The sequence below is a fragment of the Populus euphratica genome, unplaced genomic scaffold, assembly GCF_000495115.2.
Source record: "Populus euphratica unplaced genomic scaffold, PopEup_1.0 scaffold93.1, whole genome shotgun sequence".
Lineage (NCBI taxonomy): Eukaryota > Viridiplantae > Streptophyta > Magnoliopsida > Malpighiales > Salicaceae > Populus > Populus euphratica.
In genome coordinates, this window is record NW_011499873.1 from 95657 (window position 1) to 116606 (window position 20950).

Genomic DNA, 20950 nt, shown 5'->3' on the forward strand with positions numbered 1-20950 from the left:
CAAGAACAGGCCCGTTCCTAAAATGTTTGGGCTTAATGTTGCCCGCCATTTCGGGTAGTACAAGGGCTCATTTGGAAAATATTTGGGTTTCTTTCTTTGCATGGTATAATGATCATAGGATTTTCTCCTAAAAAATAATAATAAAAAGCCAGAAAGTGTTGTTTCGGCTAATATCAAATCACACGTCATTTTCTTACCGGAAAAACTCATCGTTACATTTATTTGTTTTGTTTATTGAAAATAGTGTAATGATTTTTAGGTTTTTTTTAATAAATTAAATAGCTTGACATTAAGGATATTTAGATTTTTTTTCAAGACTCATTATTTATTAAAAAATTATCAGGATATATATTTTTTTAAGCTCCCCTCCAAGTTTTAAAAAAAACTGAGTATTTATATCTTTTAATTTTTTAATACACAATAAAATGATAGTGTTATCAATAAAATAAAATAAATCAAAATATATTATAATTTTTTTATTTCTAATTTCATGAAGAATAATTTAGTTCTTTTGTATATATTAAATATTATTTAAATAAAAAATGATTTGACACATGTGATATAAGCAATACCCGTTAAAGACTCTTGCGTACTTTATATGGTATATATAACATCTTCTAGCGGCTAAAAATATTTTTTTTGTTATATTATTAAAAATATTGCTATATCATTTTTTTTTTGGTGTGGTTTATCGTGAATAATTTTTTTTTTATTTCTCTCTTAAAAAGTATAAGTCAATCTTTTTTATGGTTAGTATTTCAACTCTAATTTTTGTTATTTTGATTTTTAATTTTTAGTATTGGAATTTTTGTAGAAAATTTTATTGGCTTTTGCTTTCATTTTGATTTCCATTTGTCATTTGTTATTTTTTTATTTGATCCTTTCTTTTTTTATTTTTTTGAAATTTTATTAAATTTTTTTTATTTCATCATTCAATTAAAATTTTGTTTGTATTTTTTATTTTAAGTTTGATCCTTATTTTTTTTTATTTTTTGTTCTTTTGTTAAATTGATTTTTCTTTTCAATTGTAGCATTCAATCAAATATCAATTTTATATTTATTTTATTTTAAATCCTTTTATATAATTAAAATTATTTTTAAAATTACATCTTTAAATATTTGATTGATTGCAAATTGAGTTTTATGATTTTTTCAAATAAAGTATTTTTGGTCTCATATTCTAGATCATGGGCTGAAAAAGTTAATGTGAGCTGACATTGTTTTTATATATAAAAAAATAAGCTTTGTGAATTTCACTTTTTTGTATTAAGTTATTTCAATTTCACGATCTAGGTTGTGAGTTTCATGAAATAACATATGTTAGTTTGTCATTGATTATTGTCTACTGGGGTTAAATATTTGTTATGTTAATTTTAGTTGAATCATATTAATTATTTTAGATATTTTTTTGTTCAATTTTATTTTTTTATATTTAATAGGTTGTGAATTAAGCTACATTATCTATCTTTTTTTAATAATTGTTTCCCCATCTTATCATGATGTTTTTTTAATTTGATTTATTTTTCGTAATTGTTTTTTTATTATTTAATTAAAATAAAATTATTTTTTTCTTAACCAAGTCCATAACATGAATTTATATTTCTTTTCGAAAAGTGTTTGCTACACTATATATATAAACAAACAAACTAAACCATCATATATCAACCTCGTTGATTGATGTATCCTCTCAATAAATAAATTTTAAAATAGACGAATCAACTAGATATAAATAAAATGTTTAATGTGATTTATGCATTTGTTATTCTCAATTTTTAATCACGGGAGATAATTTAAAGCTTGAATGATAAGAGAAATCATTTTCTCTTAGAATTGTTTTCTTACTATTGCATCAACAAAATTAACGTGGAAAGTTATAAAACACGTTTGGCGAGAAGTATTTCTCATTAGAAAAAAAGTAAAAAAAGGAAAATTACCATTTGTTTTTATTATTATAAAAAATCGAGGTTTCCTATTTTGTTTGTGGTTTTCCTCCCAACATAGAGGTTCCAATCAATCCTTCCTTTTTGCTGTTGGCGTTATGTTATACTCTTATCCTCATGAACTTTATCCTTGCTTCAAGCAGTTAAGTAGTATATATGGCAGTTAAAGTAGCTCTTAGAGTTAAATAAATCCCAGTCACACTCGTCTACCCTTTTCAAAAATTTTGAGATCCTTCTTTAACTTAGCTAGAAGGCACAGCCATTGAATTCTCCCTGTGCTATATGCTGAAGGAGAGGTTTAACGCATGCAGGACAAGTTTTGTAAATAGGAGACCGTGCTGCCATGGATCCTCCTTATATCTCAAACTTAGACGCTGACTAGGAACGGATTACTGATATTATAGTCAGACTAGATGATAACAGTGAGTATCAGGGTATTGGCTTGTTAAACTTAAACAAAAGTGAGATTAAAAACTGGAAGCAACTGTTAATGGATGTTGATCAAGTTGTTCAGCACCAGGAACATGTAGCGGAAGATGTAACTTAGGAATCCCTTTACCCTGAAAGGATAGATGAGGAGAAGAATTCGGGGTTCCCACTAGTCCTATTCCACTAGTCCTATTCTACCCAGACTGATGTAATTGCTGTGAAGCTTCCATGCAACCAAGCCAGGGAGATGGTCGAGAGATATGGCTCGTTTGCACTTGCAGCTGCAAATCTTGCTTCTTCTGTTAAAATTTATCATCCTGTGCATGTGCTTTTGGTGACTGACTGCTAAAGGGCAGTCTCTGTTTTTGCGTTAAAAAAATAAATTCTGTTTATTTATTGTTTTTCATGTTAGGTAGCGAGGGGGCAATGCAAAGCAACTGGTCTAATTTCTCTTCTTCTGTCTCTATAGCCTTCCGATATCTTTCAAGTTATGGTGAAATTAGCTCTGGTTGAGTTAGTTTAATCTGGGTCGGCATAAATTCAACTGCATTATCCATCCTTATCTGTCTGTTTATGACATTGTATCAGGAAACTGGTAAAATAAAATTCAACATAAATTAAAAAAGACGACTTAGCATCATATTTTTAGGGTTTGGATCTGTAAGTTTGAGCTGCCAAGGGATAAGGCAATGAATCGAATATTGACCTCATAATTTTGTTATCCTAACTATTTGAGTGATTTTAAGAAGGGTTTAATGACATGTTTTACGTAACTTTAAGCTATTGAGGTTGTGGTAAAACAAGACCTATTTATTCATAACTATTATTTATTGGGCAATTAGGGTTTGTCATCAAATTCGACTATTAAGACCAAGAATAAAACTTTGAGAATTGATTTAAATGCTATAAACAATGCTATTTTGAAACAATTCATTTCTTTTACACAAAAAATAATTAGAAAGAGCAAATACCGCTTCAGTCGTCGTTAACATTTTAGCAATTTGAACAAATTTAAAAGAAGAAAAGTTTCACTTTGATGTTATTTGATGTTGGAAGTGTTTTTAAAGATGAAATAATAAGCTGCAGAAAGAGAAGAAAAATTTAAAGAAAAAAAGAATGAGGGGTGAAATATAAATACATTTATAGCCTATTAAATAAAATATAATTAAATTAAGTTTAATAAATAAATCTAAATAAAATGGGTTGGACTATACTCTTTTATATGAATCATGTATTGGGTATGATACCATGCCAGGACAAAGAATACCACAAGACATTGCAGTGGATCCCTAATTACACCTCAACGTCAGACATAGAATGAGACAAATTTCAGACATTATTACAAACCGGATGACAGTAAAGAGGATCAGGGAAGCGATTATTTATCATAAATCAATTTTTGAAATAAATTCTTAATCAAAATTGAAAAGTCCATGATCTTTTCAAATTAATTGTTGTTAGTCAATTCTCTTGAAACAACCAATTGTAAAATTAATGAGATTAAAACTGAGCCATGGGATGTCGCGATGAACTAATTACCAAATTAACAAAACAGTTAAATAAGGTTATTATGATTTTAAATAAATATTTTAATATTTAATTTTATAAACATTTATTTTTATTATCATATAATTAAATATAATTTAAAAATAATTACTAAACTCAATGAAGTATGAGTCACTAATTTAGTAAATTATGAAGTTTAAATCTATTTAATATATTATTATTTTTATTAAAAAAATTACTAACTTGATTTAAAATAATATTTATAATTATATTTAAAATTATTATATTAATTATAAATAAATTTTATATCATTTAATTTTAAACTTGATTTATACAAAAAGTAAAAGATTCAAAGGTTAATTTGTTTGGATGGATTTAACAACAAGAATACAGTTTCATTTTTCTAAAAAAAATTTTCTATGTTCAAAAATATTTTCACCGACCCGACTGTAAATGATAACCACACCAAATTGCATCCCCCAACTTAAAACCTTCTCAATAGGGTCCCCGACATGATAACAAAATCCTCAATTGAGGAAATTATATTTATAAACGGCATCGTTTTTTGTTTGCGATCCTTTCACTGCCCTTTCAAAACACCTTTACCAGTCCTATTACAAGAAGCCCGAGCTTCAGCCCGAGAATTCAACTACTTGCAATTCCATTTCCACGCTAACGTAAAATGAATTTGATTTCCCCATGGAATTTAAGATTCCCTCCGATTTCAATTCCACCAATCACCGCCTCCCCCCACTGCAAGCCTTCACTCACAAACCGTTCCTTCTCCTTCCCATTTTGGCCACACCCATGTCGCATAATTTCAACTAAGTCCATTCTAGTCCATGCCAAGAAGAGAAACTCCAAGCCCGAGCCAGTCCTTAAGCCAACCATAATCGAACAAGTATCAGGAGACGATGAAGATAAAGAAGAACAGCTTCTCTTTGATGATTTTGAAGATGGTAACTTAACTCTTAATAACCCATTTTCTCCTTTTGCTCTGTATTGAAAGCTTCTTTTAAAGTTTTAATCTTTGATTTTAGAAGCAGCGATGGATGGTGATGATGATTATTTCGATGATGAAGAGTTTTTGGAAGATGAAGCAGAACTATATGTGAGTTTTTGTAATTAAAGTTAAAATGTTTTTCATTGATTTCTTGATTTATTTAGATTGAAGTTGGATAATTTGGTGATAAATCTTGATTCTTTTTGAAGGTTGGTGATGGAGGTGGTGGAGGTGGGATTGCACTTGCTGGGACATGGTGGGATAAAGAAGCATTGAAGATAGCTGAAGAGGTTTGCTCAACTTTCGACGGGGAATTGAAAATTTATGCCTTCAAGACTTTGTCGAATTCCACCATTCAAGTCCGCATTGAGAGGCTTACGAATAGGTGAGTGCTATCTTTAACACCTTCATGAGAAATGTCAATGAGTTTGTTACCCTTTATGCTCGGTGTGATTAAATTTCCTCCAGTGAATTTATCTAGAATGCAATGTCTTGAATATTATGAAATTAATTGAGGAAGATGAACTAATATTTGTCAAAATTGGAGTTAAAAATGTAGCGAGTTGTCTAGACGTCTTAGATTTATAATTTCTTCTGAATATTTCTTATTTGAATTTCTGTGGCTAAATAATGATTATGGCTCTAAGACACAATGATGTGTCGTAGGTCTGGTTCCCCCAATATGGAAGATATTGAAGCTTTTTCTACAACCTATAGAGCGCGGTTGGATGAAGCTGGACTTGCTAAAACTATAACTGAGAATGTTACTTTGGAGGTAGTGGTATTTCCTATTTACTTCTTTGCATTTTTAGTTTTTCTTTAGGGGCTGGCTCACAAGTCAGACCAGCCCTCAATGAAAACTTAGGGGTGCATGTGCACAAAGCTGCCTCCAAGTTTTATACACCAGTGAAATTTCAATAGCAAGTGTGCATTGCTTAGTTAGGCGAGGCTTTGTAGATGTTATACATGCTTGGTGTTTTGATGCACGTGTTGAACCGATTTAGTAGATTTTACTACCAATCCAAAATATAGTTAATGCTTTAAAGCTGAAATTTGAATGATGTTTGTGTTTGTAGTAATCAGATGTTTTGTCTGTTAACTCTAAAGTTGTGTTTTGCATCAGGTATCTTCTCCTGGTGTTGAAAGAGTTGTTCGGATTCCAGAAGATCTGGACCGGTTCAAGGATCGAGCTATGTATGTGAAATATGTTAATGAGGCTGATGCTAAAGATTCGTCCTCAGAAAGTGATGGTGTTCTTAGGCTCGTTTCTTTTGATATGGAGACCAAGTACTGCACCTGGGGATTAGCAGATGTGCGGGTAAACAGAGAAAAAGCAGGGAAGGGAAGACCTCTCAGCAAAAAGCAAAGAGAGTGGCGCTTGGACACCCCTTTCCATTCCTTGCGTCTAGTTCGACTGTATTCTGAAATTTGAGCTCTACTCTTTCTTCCTTCTTTCTGTTCATTCGTGACTCAAATCTATAGGAAACTCCAGAATTACTCGTTGAAGGGAGTCCACATAGTGCCAGGATGTAGTTCTGAATGAGCTACGACTGGCCCACTAATTGACACTCCAAACTATGAATTGTTCTGATACTACTGTGCCGCACATAATTGAATAAGACTTGATTCTTTGTTCTAAAACTCGATTGCCGTTATCAGAGGAAGTTCAATAGGGTAAAAATATGCTAATGTTGAAGATTATAGGTATGTTTGATTGTGTGTTTTAAAAGTATTTTTATTTTTTTATTTTTTATTTTAAATTAATATTTTTTAGTGTTTTTAGATATTTTAATATGTTAATTTTAAAAATAAAAATTATTTTAATATATTTTTAAATAAAAAGCATTTTAAAAACTAAAAACAGTAATATTTCCAAATATCACTAACACGAGCATGCCATCTGCTGTGGTGGACTATGGTGGAGCTGGATTATCGAGCTTGAAACTTATTTCGCCTACTCGCTAGGCCGAAAGAATAAAAATTAAAATTAAGCCTAGGCTTCCCATAGCACAAAATCTTTCTATTCAATTACAACAGACTCGAATCTTTCTCTCTCTTTCTCCCTCTTTTAACTGTATTAAACCAATGTTTCCAGTGACAGGCCTAGTAGTGAAAGGAGTTTATTTCTTTCTATTATACCTAGATTCGAGTCCTATCGTACATGTTTGTCATCTCTATGGTGCCTTACATGCCTACTGGATTTACAGAGTATTTAGTAGGCCGTGAGAATTAGTGGAGGTGCGCGCAAGCTGGCCCGGACACCCCACATAAAATTAAAAAAAAAAAGAAAAAACCAATGTTTCCTGTCTTCTCCAATGCAGTGATCTGCCGTCCAAGACAAAAAATGCTATGCATACCATGTGGACGCCATTTTCAATATCATTTATGTAGCAAAGCTATTTAGAACCTTTTTAGTCCCAACATAAGCTTGGCATCCTTCGCCTTAATCGGCGGCAATCATGGTGAGCTTGGCGTCCTATTCTCCAGCCAAAAACCAGGGTTTTGAATCGATCATTTAAAACTTAGCTTGGCCTTGAGATTTTTATTCTGGAAAGAATGTTTCTTGAGGATGGCTGTGGCATATAAGAGCACTGCTCAATTTGTTTAACTAAATCAAACTTGCCTAGTTATCAGAAGACTTGAGACTTGAAATTTATGAACGTTCAATTTTTGCTTCCTGGCCATTTAACTTGAGTCCTGGTAGAGAATACAGGAATACCTAATAGCTCGTTGCAGCGACTTCTCTTTGGCTCACTCTGCTGTCTTTAGCTACAACCTTCTGCATGTCTATTGGTATTGGAGCGTTGCAAATTCATACTTTATGAAGTTGCTAATTCTTTTTACTGCTTGATTATTTTTTTATTATTTATGATTTTGAAGTGATAGCCTACTATGAAGCTGTGATTTCACAAGTAAACGTTCCTTCATGGTGAGTGTATATTCCATGGACATGCATATTATGTGATTGAAATAACCGTCTTTTTAGAATTTCATTTTGTTGCCTAGCTTCCTGTCTGAACTCTGAAGTAACTTTCTTCGTAAAATTTCCTAGTAGTAGTTGAGTTTTAATCTTTGAGCCTCAGACTTTGATATACAGATAAATCACTACATGCTGGCTCAAGCATGATATCCTCATCTGCTGCTATTTCTTTCTTGTTAATCTACACTATTTCCTATAAATCTTCAAAAGAAATACAAAACTATTCCGTACTAGCCTATTATAACAATCATGAGCTTTTCTTAGGAGTTCAAAGTTTAACTAGTGAATTAGGAAATCAAGCACCTTTGTTCTCTTGCCATTCTCTGATACATACTATGATAATCCATTTTTTTTGTTGTTGATTCTTCACTGAGAAGGGAAAAAAGGAAGCCGGCATCCGAAAGAAGAATGGCGGTGGACCAGAAAGTGATTTGCACCTTTATACAGCTTGTAATATTCGAAATTCTACCTTTTAGGCACCCTTCCTTGGCATACCTTTTTCTTTGGTGAAGGGAAAATAGGCTATAGCTTGTCTGCTCATCCATTGTAGATATATACAAGACTTAAATTAGAAGTATGCCTGCTTCTTGAATCTCTATTTCAAACTGTCCCACAGTAGTCACACACTCTTCAAATCAGCTTTTGTCCACGGTCTTCACTTTATAAACTTCCTTATTGACCATCATTAAAGTCAGAGAAGAGAAGACTGCTGATTTGAATGCTTGATATCAACGTGTATCATTTTGGATAGAGAAAAATGAAACACTGGGGCATGCACGATCATTGTTTGTTTGCGATTCCAGAGCTTGCATAATAACTGGTTGCACTTGAGGTCTGAGTCCATAGCTTTTGAGATCGTTATGATGTTCACCAACAGTGCTTGCTGAAAGAATAGTTCTTTCTACTCCTAACCAGTTTATTATTCACTTTATCTTCTTTTTTCCTCTTTCTTTTTCTTATTAATTTTCTTCTTTCCCCTCCAAAACAGGTATATGTTAAACTTTGAATACGAAAGTTTGGTTAGAACTATATATATATACACACAGAAGGCCCCAGTTGCTAAAAGAAAAACCTAGGGCTTTCTAGGATTCTTATCCAAATCTCTTACCCATTCTCCTACTGATACATTTCAAATATGGGCGTCATTCTGCTGGTGCAATTTTTCCCACTTGTTACTTAAGGCCCCACAAGTGAAAGATAACTTGTTATGCATCTTTCCCGATCTCCTTTTGAGTGAATTTTAGTGTGTTTGACTGTTGCTGGTGGTAGTGGTGATGGTGGTAGTCTTAGTGCTGTTATTGGTGTGGTGCTCTGATGTTGTGTGTTTTGATGATCCGTACATATGGCTTATGGAATCAACATGGCTTCCTGTGTTGATTTAAAATTTTCTGTGGGTCAAAAAGCTTCCCAAATCGGGGGTCTTACGTGATACGGAGGTCACCATTTCAACCTTGTCAGCCAAGTCCATACATATCTGTGCCTAGAAATTTTGAAAATTTTCATTTGCAAAGTCTTTTGTATGTATATTATTACTAAATTACTCTATAGTTGTTGGAGGAGAACAGAACCCCAACCAGTACCGTTGGCAAGCACCAGGAATTCATTCTATTTTTAATCCTTAAATTAGTAGAAAGATGTTGATTTTTAGGTTTCAATCTGAAAAGAGATTATAATACAGAATATTTTCATAAATACAACATAAAATTTTCTTGCCGTTAACGATAATAATAACTCATTCGTTTCAAGGTAGATGAAAACCGATGACCGCTCAAGTTCCAGAGGGCGCTTAATTATCGTGTGCATATATATATCATCGAATCATTTTGAAGCCACTCGCACCATTTACTTAAAATTCACTTGAGCTTCTCCAAGTTGTTTAGATGGGATAGATAATTAAAAACAGATCTTGAATTTGAATTTCACTTATAGACCTAAGCAAATTCAATCACTCTTCATTGAATTTATCTTCTGATAATTAAATACCAATTCTATATTTTTCTATAGGAGCATCTCCCTCCGCCGGTTGCTGCTGTGATATCTTAGGTATGTTGCGTTCATTGCCTGTTTTATAATCTTTTTTCGTGGCCAAGGTGTTAGGCCTGCTTAATTTCTCATATAATATTTTGCGCTTTAGCGGGTCATCTGGCATAACTTCAAGCTTCGGCACTTAATCACTAAAGTAAATGTTACAGACAAGGCATGAACTTTTGTGTGCACTAACAAGTTGTGTGGACACAGTCATTACCACTCTGACATCTACGAGCACCAAGACTTGGCCATTTACTGACTCGTACTGCTGGCAAAAACAAGTCCACAGTCTTAGCCGTATGTGATTGTATTTTCTACCAGCACAAGACTACAAATCCATGATTGGCGCGGCCGGGAATTGAGAGTGGTTAGCCATCGTATCCTTTTTTCCAGGGCACTCTAAAATTCTATCACCAATTTTCGAACCCGTATTCTTTGCTTTATGCAAGGTAATGACAAATTAAGTGTTAGGAAAAGGTCACTAATGCTGCTGCGTCCTTGGCCATCCATGGTTGGTTGATCAACGCTAGATCCAGTCCTTGAAAGCGAAAAAGAACCCCATAATTATAAACGTTTCTTAACGCATTCGCTATTTTAAAAAGCGAAATATTTGAGAAGCAATATAAAAACACAATTGTAGTCAAAGTTCGAGTTTCTTGCCCACGATTATTGAGTTCTGACTAAAGTACTCCATCGGCAACATTGAGCCAGTCCCCACGGCAAGATCTCCGAGTCTCCAGCCATATAAAAAAAATTGGTGGCATGTGGGGCTATACAGCTAAAAAAAGATAGCCAACGAGAACGGCTGTTATTGTCTCTACTTTTGGCTCTAGTTAAGGTGTATAAAATATCTATGAAGATTCCTTTGAGTTTCATTATTTCTCATCATCAATTGGTGTGTGAATTACAGTCTCTGTAAACTGCAACTGGACTTGGCATTTATCAGATATAATAGAATGCTGTTAATATTATCCTAATCCAATGAAGCGGCCAGAGTATAAAGAGAGCCAAAAAGATACCTGTCTGCCTATTCTGTTCTCCTTTTTTTTTTTCCTTCGACTTATTTGACTGATTCTTTGAGCTGTTATCTCATATCATATCAGAACTTCGAAGATAACAAGTGGTTTTTTTTTTTTTGGGATTTACTTTTATTAACCCAAAAAAAACAAAAACATTAAAACGGTGTTATATTCCCAACGTCTCTCTCCCAAATTCACCACCTAAGTAAAGCAGGACCTGACCACCCTACAGCTTCCAACGTCGTTCTCTCCTTCTATACATACATACATACATATGTGTGGAGGGGATTTTTCGTACTGTCTAGGGCAGATCTGGCTATAAATATATACGGTCGCCTTTTCGTTAAAGGAAGGTCCAGGATTCACGTGCCCTGTTGTAACAGAATTTGTTTCATTAAAGATAAAGATATACATGTAGAATACAAGACATGCAATAGAGTATTATCATTATCAGGTTTCTTTTCTGTCATACTTTTTGAACTATTCTTTTTTCTGGGTGGTTTGTTCTAGTATAATATAATATACAATACACATCTACTTAGAGAAGGATTTGAATGTGCCCGGGGGGGAGTTCAGGATAAAAGCGTGAGGTTTTGCTTCTTGTACTGTACTATCACATGGTCATGGGGTTTCATGAGACGGGTGGTTGTGGGTTTGGTGGGGTGTTAATTGCTGTGTTGGGTTTCGGGTTGTTGTTGAGTAATGTGGTGGGTGGATATCCAGCCAAGGATCTGGTCCTCAACTTGCCTGGTCAACCAAAGGCTGGCTTCAGGCAATATGCTGGTTATGTTGATGTGGATGTCAAGAATGGAAGGAGCTTGTTCTATTACTTCGTTGAGGCTGACAAGGACCCTGACCAGAAGCCCCTAGCTCTCTGGCTCAACGGAGGTGATCAGTTTCTCTCTCACACAACATGTTCATTTTGAGGATGTTTATGTTTTTTTTTTTTTGTAATTTTGATGAATGAAACCTTCTTTCATAAAAAAATATTGTGAGCTGTAATGTCTTGTTATTGGGTTTCAATTTTGTTTCTTTTTACTCTACTTTTAGCTCTAGTTATTTTTCTTAAATGTACTTGCTGGTCTTGTCCTTCAAATTTGCTTTCTACGTTCAAGATTCACTTTCTCCTTTTCTCTTTATAAAAAATATGAACTGTGCAATTTTGTATTTGTTCTTTGTCTTATATGTTTATGATTATGACAATTCTCTTGATGCAACTTCAGTTTTGAATCATGAAAATACAAATTTGGATAATTCTGTCTCTCAACAGTCTAGAAGCATTTCATATTACTCCCTTTCTAATGTAGGGGGGGATTTTATGCTTTGGTTGATGAAAAGTTTGAAATTTTGTCAATAGTACTCATCACCAACTGTTGCAAGGTTCACAGTTTTCTTTTCCTCCTCTTTTCTTTTTGGTGAATCAGAATTCAGAGACAAATCTTATAAATTAAAACGAAACGGGCATTACAAAATAGCCCTTGTTTAGTCTTTAATGTAACCATCTCTTCTGCTCTTGGGCTTGGAATCGACGAGTAATTGGATATTAATGAAGAATTTGCTGCTGTGATCAATCGACAGGATTTCTTCATATTCAATTCAAACTCTTTAATGATGTTCCAGTCAAAACTTCTGCTATTTTCTTTAGTCTCGTTCTGCAGGGTTTTAGAATTCAATAACAAGTTCGACCTGTATCGTCCTAATATTCAAAAAAAGATGCAGTGCATTTCCCATAATGTTGACGGCTTCAAGTTGGTAACATTAATATCCCATTTTCAGGCCCTGGTTGTTCCTCTATTGGTGGAGGAGCCTTCACGGAGGTGTCCATTCTTTCCTAGTAGGGATGGCCGCGGCCTTAGAAGAAATTCAATGTCCTGGAACAGAGGTAGCATATAGTTAGCAAAACAATGAATTCCGGTACAGGTACCTTATTTAACTAATTATAACTTGAATTCGTTTCATCTTTCATCTTCTGCAGCATCGAATCTCCTCTTTGTCGAGTCTCCTGCTGGAGTAGGATGGTCGTACTCAAATACAACTTCTGATTATACTACTGGAGATGCCAAAACAGGTACAGAAAACTGCAAACAACCACACTGGTTTTCTCTTGATTTATTTAACACTGAGGTATTCTTATTGATGAAGTAGAAAACAGATGGATGATTGCGTAGAATGTGTTCATTTTGGCTTATACATACATTATTTTACATTGACCCAAGTAAAGCCTATTGTTCTGACAGCCGAGGATATGCACATGTTCTTATTGAAGTGGTATGAGAAGTTCCCAGATTTCAAATCCAGAGAATTGTTTCTCACTGGAGAAAGTTATGCAGGTATGACCGTATGCATTGAAAAAAGTTTCATTTTTGCTCTTAACTTGTTATCGATGCAAAAGTTTTCAAGGTGCACCCTTTTGTTTTAATGTTATCTCCCATTTTGTAGTGACAACTGAGCTCGATATATAGAAGTTTCCGATCATTAGCCATACCTAATAATCCCAAGCTCACAGAAGACAATCTTTGTGTCCATTAAATACGACTTAACACATTTATCATTTCTTGGTTGGTCTGTTTAAGTGAATTTCTTACATGTATGAAAATTGTCATACAGGGCATTACATACCCCAGCTGGCTGAGGTTCTTCTGGACCATAATGCACAGTCAACCGATTTCAAGTTCAATATCAAAGGAGTTGCTGTAAGAAAACCTGACACTTCTGTTTCTGTGATGAACACGTCTACTATGTTTTCAGGCCCTTTCTTCTATAAATCTTGTTTTCCCCTTTATATTTAGTTTTTTTCTTTCTTATTTGTTCAATGTATTTGGTTAGATTGGAAATCCACTTCTTAGACTTGATCGGGATGTTCCAGCAACATACGAATTCTTTTGGTCCCATGGGATGATTTCTGATGAGATCGGCCTCAAGATCATGAATGAATGCGCCTTTGATGACTACACCTATGCAAGTCCGCATAATGTAACCGATTCTTGCAATGATGCGATATCTCAAGCAAATAGCATCATTGGCGATTACATAAACAATTATGATGTGATTCTCGATGTTTGCTATCCATCCATAGTAAATCAAGAGCTACGATTGAGGAAAATGGTTTGCTCCCTCTACTCTCTACTCTCTCCTTCCTTGTTCATTCCTCAGTGTAAGTTCATATTTGTCATAGAATTAAGCCACTTTGCTTTTCCAATATACCTAGGCTACCAGGATAAGTGTTGGTGTTGATGTGTGTATGACCTATGAAAGACGTTTCTATTTCAATCTTCCCGAGGTTCAGAAGGCTCTTCATGCAAATCGGACCAAACTACCCTATCCTTGGTCTATGTGCAGTGAGTAAGTGATAGTTGCTTTCTCTTACCAACCAATTGAGGAAACAATGTCAGAATCTTGCAAGGCTTATCTTGTCATTATGTTAAATTTTTTAAAGACCAGCTGTATGAAATCACCATTAGAAGTAGGGTTCAGATGCTTCTCTTTTAATTTAAATTTTTGATGGCCTTAGTTACTTGATGAGTACGAGTCCTTCTCTAGGCTTGCTCGTCATACCGAATGTTGTAAATCTAACTTTTGCATCTTGGTTTACTGGGCAGTGTATTAAACTACAGCGACATTGATGGTAACATTGACATACTTCCCATTCTAAAAAAGATAATTCAAAATCATATTCCAGTTTGGGTTTTCAGGTAAGCTCTAAATTGTACAGATGGAAGGGGACAAAACTTGGTTTTTAGCCATGTTGCTATGTTACTCTAAGCATGTATGAAAACCTTAATCAATCAATTTGACCAATGCAGTGGCGATCAAGATTCTGTTGTGCCACTTCTGGGCTCCCGGACACTCGTCAAAGAACTTGCCCAAGATCTAAATTTCAAGATTACAGTCCCATATGGAACATGGTTTCACAAAGGCCAGGTACTTAAAAGTACTCATATAGTAGTTACTTTGAATTTCCTCCAGTGTTCCTTCTACCAATTGCATATGTAATGATCCGAACTTGTGTTAATTGTATAGGTTGGAGGTTGGGCAACAGAATATGGAAATTTATTGACTTTTGCCACAGTGAGGGCAGCTGCCCATATGGTGCCCTATGCTCAACCATCAAGAGCTTTGCATCTGTTCAGTTCATTTGTGCGCGGCCGGAGATTGCCAAATACAACACACGTTCCAATGGATGATTGAGAATCTTCACCATTTATTACAGTCTGATAGAGTTTCTAGTTTTATTCCAAGTTCCAAAACTTCATCACCTTAAGAAAGAAGCGAGGGAATAATTGGGTTTCCAGCAATAATAATTGCAAGAGATAGGGCGTTTCAATCTGTTTCCTTAGAAATGGGAATTCAGTGTTTGGTACTTCTATCTTCATTTCATTGCTGGCATCTGTACCCAATTGGAATGAAAGGTTCCTGATTGATTTGATAGAGTGCAGAACTGGTTAGTTCCAAGCATCCAATCGCAGAGTCTAGTTAACCAGCTTGTTTTGAATTGGTTTGTTAAAGAATCCTTTGGACTTTGATACGCTAACAAGTAATGTCCTTTTTCTTTTCTTTTTCCAACCTGTTCCATAACATCCACAGGGAATTCTTTAAAACTCTGAAGCCGGTAATGGGATCCACCCAGGAATGAAAAGAAGCAGAAATGCTTGGAAGATTGATGCAATCATGCATGCTTGGATCATCGCCTTAAGAAATCCGTTGTTTCAAGTTTCAACTCTGTTTTTTGGGGCCCACGGTGGCGCATCAAATCGACATCTAAACTGCTGCTAGTTCAATAAGAACTATAAAAATCTTCGATGGTTTTGGTGTGGACACCGTTAATGATCGGGTGAGTCAGCGAAGCAATATTGGTGACGTTGAAGCCTGAAGGAGTTACTTCATCGTGGACAAAAGATGGAAAAATCTTGAAACGCGTCTTTGTTATAATGTCAGGTGGGCCCACTTTCTACAACACTTCAATCATAAGTAAAACGCGTGTCTAGCATCATTCTAAGATCTAAGGAAATGTTAACGGACAGAAAAACAGTTTCTTTTTTTTAAAAAAAAAAAACTAAAAAATATCTTCATTTATTGAGAACGAAAATAAATTTTTTCATTGAAAAAATAAAAAATCCATCAAAATTAAAACTATTTTTTACAAAAAATCAAAACCGTAATTTATAAAAATTATCTCAATATTTTTATTTTTATAATATGATTATAGAATATTAAGTTTATTTTACTTAAATTAAAGATTATCATAAAAAATTATATTATTAATTAATAAAATAGTTATATTAGATTTATAATAAAAACTAAATTTATAACACTACTTAATTTTTTATATAATAAAAACTAAATTTATAACACTACCTAATTTAAAAAAAAAAAACTTAATATTTTACCTTTCTAAAAAATAATTGTATATAAAAGGAAAAAAAGTATTATTCATGTTTGTGTGTTTTACAATAAAGAGTTTAGGGATTGTTTTGATAATAGTTTATTGTTTTTTTTATCTGTTTTTGTTTTTAAACATAAAAATACAAAACATGAAACCCAGGGAATGATAAAAAATTTTCTAAAAAAAATTCAAAAATCAATTTTTTTGGAAAATAAAAGAGGTATTTGAAAATTAAAACAGAAAAAAGAAAACACATGAATGATATCTACCCTACTGGATCTGAGATTTGTTTCTCTGTCTCTATCAAAGACAGGCCATTGATGTCCAAATCAAAAGAGGGCTCCACCACTCAGGCTTCATTACATTAAAAGGCATGTAGTGAATTATTATAAATGTTGATTTTTAAAGTTTTTTTTAAAAATATATTAAAATAATATTTATAAATTTTATTTTTAATATAAAACGTTAAAATTAAAAAAATTAAATTTTTTCACAAACCACACTCATAAATACACCGTATTTTGAAGGCCGGCTCACCTGTTCAGCTGTGCAAAAAGACGTAAATAAACAGAAATTCAATTCACCGACAAGCTTCCTGTGTCGTACTTATTACTAAACAGCAACTTGTCCGCAGGATCCCTGTCTGATCTAGCTCCACTTTTATCCCATAAATGACAAGAGTGCCCTGACCTTTCAACCCTCATTCACTTTTTATCTGCGCCTCACCATTTCAAGAAACTTCGCCTCATTGAGTGTTTACTTCACCTATTGTGATTCTTAAAGATTCTTCAAGTTTTGGTCTTGATTTGGGTTGCTGCTGCTGTACTGATCTGTTTTTGTTTCAATAGGTATGTATCAGCATCGGTTCCATTATCGAAGTTATGGTATGTGGAATTTTGAGTTAGTTGTACTAATGATATGATGTGATGGCAAATTGAGTTGTTTTATTAGTGTGCATTGTGTTGTTCTATGAGTGTGCATTGTGTTGTTCTCTGAGATGATCGAGATGGTTGATAGTTTCAATCACTGGTCATTTGGCCATTTAAGGCCTTTTGTGAAAAGGGTTTTGAGTTTTGGCAAGGGAGTAATAAAGGGTCATTGTAAATTCTGGATCTTTCAATCATTCAATGGAGTTGTTGTTGTTGGTTCGTTGTTATCTTTCCTTTTAGCCATGGCATATGCATATGTGATTCTGTTTCCAAGATTTCAGCCTGTTATTAATAAGACGTATGAGACTCCCCATTTCAATAGTTCTGTAAGTGAGTGCAATTATTTTGAGGGAAACTGGATACAAGATGAGAGTTACCCTTTATATGATGCATCTCAGTGTCCTTTCGCTGAGAATGGATTTAATTGCCTGGCTAATGGGAGAAGAGACAGAGGTTATACAAAATGGAGGTGGAAGCCTAAGAATTGTGAAATTCCGAGGTTTAATGCGCGTGAAATTCTTGAAAAGATGCGTGGGAAGCGAATTGTTTTTGTTGGTGATTCATTGAGTAGAACACAGTGGGAGTCCTTGATATGTATGCTTATGACAGGTGTGGAGGACAAGAGAAGTGTCTATGAAATCAACGGGAATAAAATTACCAAGCAGATTAGGTTTTTAGGTGTACGGTTTAGTTCTTTTGACTTGAGAATTGATTTCTATAGATCAGTTTTTCTGGTGCAGCCTGGTCCATCACCTAGGCGCGCTCCGAAGAGGGTTAAATCAACACTGAAGATCGATAAGTTGGACGATATTCGCAATGAATGGATTGATTCTGATATTCTAATATTTAATTCAGGGCATTGGTGGACACCGAGTAAACTCTTTGAAATGTAAGTTGTTTACTTGTCTGAGAGATATCTAGTTAAACTATTTGTGACATAGTACTTGAAACTATATTTTGGAATTGGGATGTGCTTTCTGGTATGAGCTGATTGAAGAAGTCTTTGGTTGCAAATAATACTGCCGTATACTTCTATGTTATATGTGAAGCAAACCTATCATATTTTTTTTCTTTCTGCATCATTTATATAGCCATTGATAACTTCTGATAATGCTACATGTGACACAGTAAGACGTGTTGATAAATGCATGTATCACAAAGCTTGCATTGAATTCTCGTTTTATAGTCATCTCATCCAATATTGTTGGCTGAAAAGATGAATGATTTAATAGCACCTAACACGTTTTTCTTTTACTAGGAAGATGTAGATACAGGCGATGAATTCCTGAATGTAGCATTCATGCAGTTATTTAACTCTGGTTAGGTTTAAAATCCCGTATACACATCAATGGTCAAAGAAATGATATTCTGTGTTCTTCCATGTCAACAATTATCTGCATCTAGAATTCATTGGAGTCTATGAACATAGTTCTTTTGGTCTATGAATGCACAAAATCCTCCTAACATATTTTCTTAGACAGGGGCTGTTATTTTCTGGTAGGCGGATCGCTGAAGCTAGGAATGCCTATCACTGCTGCCTTTGAAAGGGCACTACATACATGGGCATCATGGCTTAATACTACCATAAATGCAAATAGAACAAGCGTGTTCTTCCGCACTTTTGAATCTTCCCATTGGAGGTGTGTTATGTACTCTCTTATTTGCTTTAGTGAATTATAAACAATTTCAAAAGGTGTCTATCAGACACAAAATAATGACGCATACAATTCCCTGTAGATGAACCATGCATTTTGCAAATTGCTTCCTTAGTCTATACCCATTAAAATAAATGGAGATGATAGGATGGATCATGGATTCCGTATAGAGGATGGACTGGTGTGTTTATTGCCTTACATCCTGAAGGAGAAGTTGAAATATTTTGGTTTGACCCTATAATTGGTATTGAACTGCCCCCAATAAGAATCATGTCAGACATCAAGAGCTCTCCTAAAACAGAGCCATATGGAAGAAGATTTCATCTTTTGCATCCAGACAATCCCAACCCAAAGCAACGTTAAACAAACCCACCTCTGCCAATCTCCTTTGCAATCCAATCCCATAACTTCTAATCTGAAAGAATCCAAGGATTTTGATACTTGACTGATTATAGCTGATATCTCTATAAGATGATGCTTATTTTCAACAGAATCATGTTTTGAATTTAGTGAGCGACTTACAGGATGTCTTGTTCTTTTACACGCCATGAGATCCTTCAATGTTGGCTCCTCTGTTTTGTCAATGAATGTTAATTTTGTTTGTAACCATCATGTGACAATCTGCTGAAAGATCATACTTGCTTATTGCTATTTACAGGCATGCTCATGCTTAACTAGTTAACTTGACTGATTGTATTGATTGCATTTGTAATTAACCAGTGGCCGGAACCGCCTTTCTTGCAAAGTGACCTGGCAGCCTTCATCAAGAACTGGAGGGAGGGATCGTAGCCCGATATCTGACATCATAATCAAGGTTGTGAAGGCAACAGCAGTTCCCGTAACAGTTTTGCATGTGACACCTATGGGTGCATTCCGGAGTGATGCACATGTTGGCACTTGGAGTGACAATCCATCTGTGCCTGATTGCAGCCACTGGTGCTTACCTGGTGTACCTGATATGTGGAACGAGATTCTCTTGTCAAATATGTTGTCCAGGAATTAATAGGCCATTCTTTCCATAAGCTAGAAAATGCAAACCGTGTAGCGTGTTCCATATTCTTCCCTCCTCAATTGACCCCATTCAATTTCCAAACCTTCTACTCAACTAATTTCAATACATGCGAAGATTTTCTCTGCTGAGAAGTTGTGTGCATATGTCACAAATATTGTTTGTTGTGTAGCTTAGGGATCCAAAAATTACTTGATTTGTCTATTCTACTTGCACTTGAGTTCACATGTAATGATTTCTTTCCAGCTTTAGCTGAAATCTGGAAGCTCTTCAGAGGCCACCGAGCTGTTGTACAATAAAAGCGTTATTGCTAAAATGTTCAAGTTGCATTTGGCTTGACAGTATGCCTTGCTTTGTCAATGCTTTACATTAAGGTTTATTAAGCCTTTTAACAATTGTATTGGCAACTGAGCAGTGGAAATTCTCCCCCTTCCTGAAAATGATCAATAATTTAAAGAATTTGTGTGAGAGCACATTACAAATATTAATGATCTGGACTGGAAAAATTGACGCTCATTTTTTTTTCTCTAAAATGATATGTAGGGTAGATAAAAGGATGTTGTTCACTTGAAGCTCTATCGGAGTCGTCGGCCTTTATTTGATTGAAGCGCAAGAAAAGAAGAGGACGAAAAAGAAGAAGAAAAATGGACAAATTTACTCTTGGATGGTAAAAGCAGGGCCAACCACAGACCAACTGCTGATTATATTCTTCTTCAACCTACCAATTCTACGTGGAAAAAAATGATCAAAATCATAATGGTTTAAAATCTCTAATTAACCGTAAAATCTGAGTTAACATTTTCATAATTTATTGAAAAACTAAATCCCTAGCATTATACCTTTTATTATGACACCGGTACAAATTATAATGCTACCTTAAGTTATGCAAATGGTCATTAGGCTCCAAATCAACTCATTTTCTATCTATAATCAATGCGTATCACATAACAAGCGCCTTCCCGCAGCAACTTCTTACCTTCGCTAGAAACTGGGCAAGCATGCCTATATTTTGGATTGTAGTACTGTAGTAGGCAATAGGCATATGGATATAAGCTTCAGATTAAAAAAC

At 34.5% G+C, this 20950-nt stretch overlaps 3 protein-coding genes across 4 annotated transcripts; all 3 read left to right on the forward strand.

Moving 5' to 3' along the window:
- Positions 1 to 4440: 4440 nt before the first annotated feature.
- LOC105127694 (uncharacterized) lies at positions 4441 to 6576 on the forward strand. Of its 2 annotated transcripts, none has more exons than XM_011029074.1 (5): positions 4441 to 4834; positions 4922 to 4986; positions 5088 to 5263; positions 5545 to 5653; positions 6002 to 6576. In XM_011029074.1, the coding sequence occupies exons 1-5, from the start codon at positions 4558 to 4560 to the stop codon at positions 6308 to 6310; spliced, it is 936 nt and encodes a 311-aa protein (XP_011027376.1). In that variant the 5' UTR covers positions 4441 to 4557; the 3' UTR covers positions 6311 to 6576. The 2 variants fall into 2 exon arrangements, with proteins under 2 accessions (XP_011027376.1, XP_011027375.1); XM_011029073.1 differs by having other exon boundaries at positions 4442 to 4834; positions 4916 to 4986.
- A 4376-nt stretch (positions 6577 to 10952) lies between these two features.
- On the forward strand, positions 10953 to 15450 carry LOC105127695 (serine carboxypeptidase-like 42). The gene is given in 11 exon segments (XM_011029075.1): positions 10953 to 11793; positions 12682 to 12724; positions 12726 to 12787; positions 12881 to 12973; positions 13143 to 13235; positions 13513 to 13598; positions 13732 to 14010; positions 14114 to 14247; positions 14505 to 14597; positions 14709 to 14826; positions 14926 to 15450. Coding segments are annotated over 11 exon segments (1440 nt in total). The 5' UTR covers positions 10953 to 11522; the 3' UTR covers positions 15094 to 15450.
- A 1399-nt stretch (positions 15451 to 16849) lies between these two features.
- Positions 16850 to 20225, forward strand: LOC105127696 (protein trichome berefringence-like 7). Its single transcript, XM_011029076.1, has 3 exons — positions 16850 to 18106; positions 18699 to 18857; positions 19593 to 20225. Exons 1-3 carry the CDS (start codon positions 17286 to 17288, stop codon positions 19873 to 19875), a joined length of 1263 nt encoding a protein of 420 aa, XP_011027378.1. The 5' UTR covers positions 16850 to 17285; the 3' UTR covers positions 19876 to 20225.
- Positions 20226 to 20950: the final 725 nt, after the last annotated feature.